This window comes from Musa acuminata, chromosome BXJ3-2 (assembly GCF_036884655.1).
Source record: "Musa acuminata AAA Group cultivar baxijiao chromosome BXJ3-2, Cavendish_Baxijiao_AAA, whole genome shotgun sequence".
Taxonomy (NCBI): Eukaryota; Viridiplantae; Streptophyta; class Magnoliopsida; order Zingiberales; family Musaceae; genus Musa; species Musa acuminata.
The window spans coordinates 34,480,311-34,489,247 of record NC_088350.1 but is presented as its reverse complement, the minus strand read 5'-3'; the positions used below and the strand labels follow the sequence as shown (position 1 = coordinate 34,489,247).

Sequence of the window (8,937 nt, the reverse complement as noted above, 5' to 3'; positions counted from 1 at the left end):
AATATATTAATATCGTATCGATCCGACTAATACCGAATATGAGTCCAATGATAATATATTTATTGGACTAGTAGCATATGTTTAGAAAGATTAATAAGTCAACTATGTATGAAGAAATAGGCTCTTTGATTAAGAAATTTGAGTCCACCCATTCACACTTCACCATCCTCATGAAGTCAAGAAAGCTTAGTGCATGATAAAGAAACGAAGGTGTCTGAACACCAGTAAGTAAGAAAATCTATAAAGAGGAAGAATGAGACAAATATTGTTGAGGAAGATATAAGATTAAGGAGGTTTAGAATGATTTTAAAGAACTGATTGAAAGAGAAAGAGATGGTTGCGGGCTGACAGATCCAAAGAGAAATTAGTTGGAAAATGGAGCTAAAAATATCAATTATTCTCACGTTAAAGTTTATTGAAGATAAAATAATAATAATAATAATAATAATATATAATAATAATAATAATAATAATAATAATAATAATAATAATATGACGGTGTGAGATGCTTAAGAAACATTAGAAGAGAAAACTTTGTATATATATACATACATATATATATATATATGTATGTATATATATGTATATATACATACATATGTATATATATACATATGTATATATATACATATGTATATATATACATATGTATATATATATATATATACATGTATACATATATATATATATACATATGTATATGTATACATATATATATATATACATATATATATGTATATGTATATATATATATATATATATATATATATATATATATATATATATATATAAATATATATAATAGTAGAATGGGCTCAAATTGATGAGTGAGTTAATTGGCCCAGATGGCATACATTTGCACCCAACTTATTAAGACAATATTGTTATTATATATTAAATATGTTAACAAAAATCATATATCTTAAATAATATAAACAGTAGAGTTAATATAAAATATTTTTAATTATTAAAATGTAGCCATCAACTGTTAACAATATATCTACATATGTTTAATTGATTCCAAGATAATTTCAAAAGACATACAAATATAAATGATCCCAAAAGAGAGAAAAAGGGCCATCAGAAGTATCCTAATCTAATAGGATAATGGGTTTAAATAGTCATTTAATATTTTAATTATTTCAAAATGTCGATGCAAGGAATCTGATGGAGGCCAATCTCAACAAAACGATCAGTGACCGTCCGATCCCATCAGTTTCCATTTAACGGCTATGATTCGGATCCAAACCCCACCATCTTTTTATCGAGCCGGTTGACTCTTCTTGAACGACCACTCGGGCTTTTGATCTCTGACGCTGTTGTTGTTCGACCCAACCGCCTCGTCCATCCATCTCCACCGTGCATTTTCGTCATCTCCTCCCAAGTCCAACAATTGGACGGTCTGGATCGATCGGACGGCCCCGATATCCCGTCCACCCTTCATAGTTTTCATTGTTCGTCTCGCCCTCTATCTCTCTCTGTGTCTTTCCTCTCACTCCCCCCGATTCATCCTCCCCTCCCTCTCCTTTCTCCTCGAAGCCGCCGTTGCGATCGCAGAAGAGATCGAAAGGGGAGAACTGAAGCGAGCGAACTCGGCGCGGCCGCTTCCGGAAACCCTAACCCTAGCTCCGTCTCTCGCTTTCTCTCTTTGATCTCCTCCAATTTGGAAGAGGAAGAGGAGGGGAAGAGGGGGCTGGGCGGAGGAATGATCGCTCGGCCGCCATTGGAGTAATCTCGGAATCGATAATTCTCCGATCATGTCCTCTCAGTCGACGGCCATCAACTCCCAGTCACCAGGCCTTAAGACCTACTTCAAGACCCCGGAGGGCCGCTACAAGCTCCAGTACGAGAAGACCCACCCCGCCGCCGTCTTGCACTATTCTCACGGCAAGGCCGTCTCCCAGGTGCGCCTTTTTTTGGCCTTAGGGTTATGATTCTTCTCTCTTGCCTACTGCTATTGTTGCTTCTTTTGGTAGTTGACCGTCGCCTATCTCAAGGAGAAACCGACGAACCAGCCCTTGGCGACGCCGTCGACCCCTAGCTCCAGCGGAGTGAGGTCTGCAGCGGCTAGGCTGCTCGGCGCTGGGAACGGCAGCCGAGCGCTCAGTTTTGTTGGTGGTAATGGAACGAGTCGGACGGCCTCAGGGACCAGCAGGATTGGGGGTTCTCTAGGAGTCTCCACCGGATCAGGAAACTCACAAGCGGTGGCTAATTATGACGGCAAGGGGTCATATCTTATCTTCAACTCAGCGGATACTCTTTTCATCAGTGACCTCAATTCTCAGGACAAGGTTTATCATCTAGTGGGGATTAGAGTTCTTTTAGTTTGCTGAATTTGTTGTACGAGATGTAATCGTGTCTGGTGATTTAAACTGTTTCAGGATCCTATCAAGTCCATCCATTTCACCAACTCGAATCCGGTTTGTCATGCCTTTGATTCGGACGCAAAGGATGGACATGATTTCCTCATTGGTCTGCACTCTGGAGATGGTCAGCCCACACATATATCGGACACAAATTAATTTCTCGTTTTTGTACTTTGCTTGTTAGGATGTTGGATCTTTATTCTGCCAAATAATATCAACATACATGTGTTCTAGTCTACTCAGTGTCATTAAGGCAACAACTACAAGATCCAGGGAGAAAGCTTCTAGCGGCTCAGCATTATAACAAAGATGGCACCACTAGTAATAGGCACGTCTTACTCTCTGACCATGCGTTTGATCTTGATGATCAATTTCCTTCTAATTATTCTATAATTTTTCATTTATATTTTTATTGGCTTTGTACCTTTCTTTTTACATGAGATGGTCCAACATGCATGCCTACTTCTGGGGTGGTTGATGGTGCTTTATATAGCAGTAACTTATCACTTATATTCCCTGCATTGACTTTTTGAATTTGTTAGTTCCTATGATCCAGAAATGAATAGTGTTATATATATATATAAAGCTTGGGGCATACTTATAGCCTCCGTGTTCTTAGGAAAACATTTATGGTTTGGATTAGGATTTTATAGTAATTATGAATATGAACAGAAAGAGGTGTCTATGCAACTATATGGAGTTTTTTTAAAATATTTTGAGAATTCTATGAATAATGCAGCTTGTTACTATTTCTAGACTGAGAAAATAAATGAAGTTGATACATGTATTTAAGGCAAATGCGTCATAGGTCAATGGTATGTGTTGTTGTCACACAAGTATATGAATTTGGTGCAGTCTGTTCTATTCTATTGTATGTCAATGCACATGCTCTTCTAGGTTAAGCTTCATAACTGCTAAGGACCTTGACTGTTGATAACTAGGTCCTCGGGTCAAATCCTGCATTTGCCAAATTACTTATCCTTGCCTTTGTGTTAATGAGGTGGCATGACTGTGGCCCATGATGCATGTTCTTTTAAAATAGAGTTGAATGTTATCTTGTGAAATTGCAATAGAAGACCTAGACAAAGAATATGGTAAAAGCTTTGAAATATAGCTTCTCTTGATGAAGCTTGTGCACATATTGATAGGGCTTAAAACACTAAATTGTATGGCTTGAAGCTGTAAGTGAATCATGAAGCAATCAGAATAGGAAACATGGATCAGATGAAGCTTTTGAAGACAGAAGCACTTATTTGAAGCTGAACTTGGGCCTGATATGTTGGTCAAAGGGTACTCTCAAAATATAATTTAGATCAGAGATTTTAGAGCAAGAAGAATAAAAGACCAAGCTTTAGTACTTTTCCTTGTCCTGAATGAGAATAAACATTGCTAATATGTGCTTAAGATTTCACATAATTCTACATTGGAACAAAAGCAGAGAAAACAAGTTTTAGACGTTTTGACTGATATTTGAATTCATAGTAGTTAATATTAAGTAAATTATTGACCTAGAATTAAAGCATCCGATGTGGTGACAGATTACTTGCTGGCATGGGATAGTATCCAGCTGTATTGTGCTATGCCATGCTTGTGTAGATGCATGCCGATTCACATGTCAATCTTTTCTTGTATGCTAAAGGCAATATTTTTTGTTGTGTGCTAGTGCATAGTTGCATACCATTAATGGGTTCATCTGCAACATGTTGGCACATAAAACCTGTTTTTAATAAGACTGGTTAGTCCATGTGGTATCTAATAGGATTGGTTAGTACATGTTGTCAACTTTGAAAAAAAAAGATTTAATACTCGTAGAGTTGGATTTCTACCTGGTATTAGTGAGCTATTATTTATGCATTTCGTCTTAATAAACCTATATCAACTAGTCATATGTCTATGCATTTTACTTATTTGGTTAACTCCACAAATGAGGTACTGATGCTTTATGCAACTTCATTAAATCATGAAGTGATATCTATGGTGCATATTAGAATAGTTATTAGATTCTTAAGCAGGATATACCATTAAGAAGGATATATTACTAAACTCGGATACTACTATATCAGTAAGAGTTTCTCTTTCCAAACTTGATCAATGATGATGAAAACAAATTGCACCTTTTATTTTATGTTTTGTTCTTTTCTTATGTTGTATGTTATTTTCTTGGTTAATTCCTCTGTTTTGTTCATGTCTTGTGGTGGGTTTGGGGTCATCTGGGGCTGGGATGTCGGTTGGGGTCTTCTTGAATTGTATCGAGTATTATGATCTGTTGGTTGCTTCCTGATTTGCAGTTCCCCTACCATTAGTGAAACTTTGTTGTTTCTGCAGTAAATGCACTTGTATTGCATGGGTTCCGGAAAGTGAAGGCACATTTGTTGTTGGTCATGCTGATGGAAACATATACATATATGAAAAGGTTGGTCACTAGCAACTTATGATCCTATCTTAGTTTCATTTAATTTTTATTTCCTCATGTTCAAATTAAAGCTGACTGGTATTTTTACTCTTTAGAACAAAGATGGTACTGCTGATAGCTCTTTTCCAGCTATCAAGGATCAAGCTCAATTTACAGTTACACATGCTCGGTCAAGTAAGGTATCATGATATTACATCTTTCAATGTTTTATATGCTTCCTTTGTGTGCGTTATCATCTTGTGTTCAGGATATCTTGTTTGTCATATTAGTTTTGGTGAGGTTGACATGATGTTTGATATCCCTTTTACCATATGGATTTGCTTGATGCTTTCTTTGTGTGCGTTGTTCTAGTTCTGGCTCAGCTATGTTTGGCTGGCTTGGATTCAATTGAATGATGCTTTAATGTCAAATTAGGTTAGAAATTAGTTCCAAGACAAGCTTCGTCACAGATTACCTCCATGATGTTTGGCTCAATATTGTTTTGATCTAAACTTAGTGTCCTATTGTAGATACTTCTCAAGTTATCATGCTAATCTATTGACATGGACATGTTCATAATGAACTCCTCTTTAAGATTTATTGTGAAGATGGAAACAAGTGGTCAATGTTGTGAAGATAAAAACAAGTGGTTAAACTTTGTATTCTTTGTGTGGGTGAAATGCTCATGATCTTGTGTTTAATATAAGCTTAATTTTAAGGACAAAATAATTTATTATCTTATTGAGTATACATATCTTTGATGCTTATGATGTGCTTAAGTTTCATTTTGTGGCTTGAGGATTCTGTTACATTTTCTGACTGGATGTTCTTTGACACCAAAGTATTATTTGCTGATCATTCTTTTAAATCATTTCTGTTTTAAATTCTATATTAGTTCTTTCTTTTTTTTTGCAGAGCAATCCAATTGCTAGATGGCATATTTGCCAAGGTTCGATAAATAGTTTATCTTTTTCATCTGATGGAGCTTCCTTGGCCGCTGTTGGTAGAGATGGTATTCATTTGATTGTCTTGAATTCATGGCAACATCTGCTGTAGCTTTGGTATATGGTTTTTCCAGATTAACTTAAAATAGTCTGCTCTTGTAGGTTATCTAAGGGTATTTGATTTTGCAAAAGAGCAACTAAAGTTTGGTGGGAAAAGCTATTATGGTGCCTTGCTATGTTGCACTTGGAGGTAATCTTTGATTTGTCCATGTAAATTATTACTTTCAACTTATGATTAACTCTTACATGTGCTGAGCTACAGATCCTAGTCGATATAGTTCTCATGCTTGGTAGATATTTTTTCCCCAATTTCTGTATAATTTTCAAATCATAATTATTCTATGTCGTAGTTGTTCTTTTTTTTTTTTTCCATCCTTTTACTTAGCTGCCTCTGGCTCATATAACACCTAACTCTCTGGATCTTACCTTCCTTTTGTCTCACATCTAGAAACAGAACATTTTCCTTACAGTTGTGTTCTATCCTGTTGTCTTGCATGTTTCCTGCCATCTCTATCAGCTTTTTAGCATTTGATCCTTAATTGGTGGAACTCTTAAAATTTTTCAATAATCTTGTTGTATATGTATGCATATGCACTTTTGTTTCGTGTACCCCTGTTTAAATTGGTATCCTTACCTTTACCACCTGCATTTGTTTTACCAAGTACATGCTTTGTTATCCAGGATTTTAGTGCATTTAATATTTTTCTAAGACTATGTTTATCATTTTCACCAGTATGCATTTGATTAACTTTTTGGATATGTTCAAATCTTTGTTTCTTTTGAAGAATCTATTTGACAATGGACTGCTATTAAATATTTTAGTTCGGATGGAAAATATATATTGACTGGTGGAGAAGATGATCTAGTGCAAGTTTGGAGTACTGAGGATAGGAAGGTAGTAGCCTGGGGTGAGGGGCATAATTCATGGGTAAGTCTATTATAAAATCAGATGTCAATATGTTTATCACATTTATTGATCCACTTAAAGTATACTAGTAAGTTGATTGGCAGGTAAGCGGAGTTGCTTTTGATTCATATTGGTCAGCACCAAATTCAGAAGGAGCAGGAGATAATGTCATGTATCGTTTTGGATCTGTTGGTCAGGTAACGTTGTTTTACAGAAACCAACTAGATAAGCTCATGAGGAGTTCTGAAATATGATTGCTGTCTGTGTTTCTTTCACATGCTTGCCTTTATGTGAGGTACTAACATATAAACAATGCTCCACCTTTTATTTATTTACCCAAAAATCTGGTTATGAGTTTGCGCAGATATACTGATAAACTAGTCTTGGAAGCCTTGTTTTCTTTCTTTTTTGTTGAAGCTTCTAATTATCTGTTATATGTTGCTTGCTTTCGTTGACTCTCCTTGTAAGAAAAAATGTTTTATGTTTAACTTTCTAGTTCATTGACTTTGATCTGCAATTGATATCGATCTATCTATTTAGTGTAGCATATTTGGTCTAGGTACTGAAAGGTTGTTTATGGTAATGTGGAGGTTAGGACTTTCTATTATTTTGAACTGTGTAAGGATTTATATATTGTTGCCGTTGTCATTGTTATCTGACCGAAACTTATTGTTATGTTCCATCTTTTCAGGACTAATGCTGATATTTATATCATTTGGTTGGTTTGATGAGTTTTTGGAAACATTATACTTGATTTTTGATGTTTTTGATATCCCATCTGACATGGTTTTGCTATTGGTTAGTAAACTTGTGATGGTGCAGTTATTTATACATTTAATATGAAGATATTTACAGATCATATATATGCCTTTCTGGATTTTTTTTGTAAGCTTATGGTTTTTGGTATGCCTGTATGGTATAACTCAGTAAAATCTAGCTGGTTTCTTTAGGGCAATGGCCCTAAACGTTGATTTGGTGAAAAGTATTGCAATAACGAGGAGGTGCTCATAGACTATAATCTTTGGCATTTACTGCCCATCTAACTCGTCATTGGAATGTCTAGTGTGTTCATGAAAATTTGAATTTAATTTGTGCTTGAGCTATTTGGATGTTGATTTTTGAGCTTTTTTATTTCTTTCGCTAAAGGTCCTTTGTTGTATACATGCTTGCAGGACACACAACTACTATTGTGGGACTTGGCAATGGATGAAATCGTGGTGCCCTTACGTTGCTGTCCTCCTGGTGGTTCACCTACTTTCAGCAGTGGAAGCCATTCTGCTCACTGGGATAATGTGTACCCTGTGGGCTCCCTGCAACCCGCGCCAAGCATGAGAGATGTGCCCAAAATTTCTCCTCTCATTGCTCATCGTGCGCATGCAGACCCCCTCTCGGGGTTGATATTTACGAGGGAATCCATTGTGACAATCTCACGGGAGGGGCACATCAAGATATGGATGAGGCCCGAGCATGGCGAGAGCAACCAATCAAGCTCATCGGAGGCAATCGTGACCACTTCTAGCACCAAGGACAGACCGGCCGCAGCTTCGACCAAGACCAGCAGCTCCAGCTTCAAGCAACCATCATCTGTTCTCTTTTCGTGATGGCTTGAATCGTCGATTGGCATTCTGCCAGGCTAATTTGGTCACTCAACATTCTGGGTGATGATTTACAGCTGATGAAGAGATTACCGGATTTCTTTGGCATCATTTCAAGAGTGAGATGCGCATGAAGTGTTATGAGGGTTGTTTGGTGCTGTAAATCTCTGTTGGCAGCATTTTACTACTGCCATTTGTGTGGCAGCTGAGCAAATAATGGAACATACATACACTCTTTTGTAGATATTATATAATTGGAACTTTAGGCCAAAAGTAGCCTCATATCATATCATATTTGCTATATGGTTGAACATGTAACATTGTGAATTGTATTGAGGTGAACTCATTCCTTCTTCGGCCCCTGTTTCCTCTTGTGCCGCTGAGGTCTGCAGCCTCGAGCGAGAGATCGATGAAAGCGTTACCAATTGTTTGCAGCATGTGAATCCATAAAACCACCAGATTATTACAAGATAAAAGAGGTATGACATTGTTCTGCTCATTGTTCTTTCTTTATTTTACCTCATTTTGTTGGGTTTTTACATATCTACTGGTGTCCCGACATGACACATGATGCATGACCTTAGTATAGTATATATACCATGGTACTCGAAGAGGGTGGAGGAAGAGTACCGAGATTGATAGTAGAGGACTCGAAGAGGTGTAGTATATATAT

General features: G+C 36.7%; 1 protein-coding gene across 1 annotated transcript; it reads left to right on the top strand.

The window, feature by feature from the left end:
- Positions 1-1,453: 1,453 nt before the first annotated feature.
- Positions 1,454-8,551, top strand: LOC135631890 (probable catabolite repression protein creC). Its single transcript, XM_065139958.1, has 11 exons — positions 1,454-1,904; positions 1,977-2,291; positions 2,382-2,490; positions 2,601-2,694; positions 4,692-4,779; positions 4,875-4,958; positions 5,674-5,770; positions 5,865-5,952; positions 6,585-6,690; positions 6,774-6,866; positions 7,842-8,551. The coding sequence occupies exons 1-11, from the start codon at positions 1,758-1,760 to the stop codon at positions 8,268-8,270; spliced, it is 1,650 nt and encodes a 549-aa protein (XP_064996030.1). The 5' UTR covers positions 1,454-1,757; the 3' UTR covers positions 8,271-8,551.
- The last annotated feature ends 386 nt before the right edge of the window (positions 8,552-8,937 follow it).

Excerpts from the sequence above, each read along its gene's own strand:
- LOC135631890 (XM_065139958.1), top strand. The coding sequence starts at position 1,758 with ATGTCCTCTCAGTCGACGGCCATCAACTCCCAGTCACCAGGCCTTAAG. Across the intron at positions 2,292-2,381 it reads ACCTCAATTCTCAGGACAAG|GATCCTATCAAGTCCATCCA; the intron begins GTTTATCATCTA and ends AAACTGTTTCAG. Across the intron at positions 5,953-6,584 it reads TTGCTATGTTGCACTTGGAG|TTCGGATGGAAAATATATAT; the intron begins GTAATCTTTGAT and ends TAAATATTTTAG.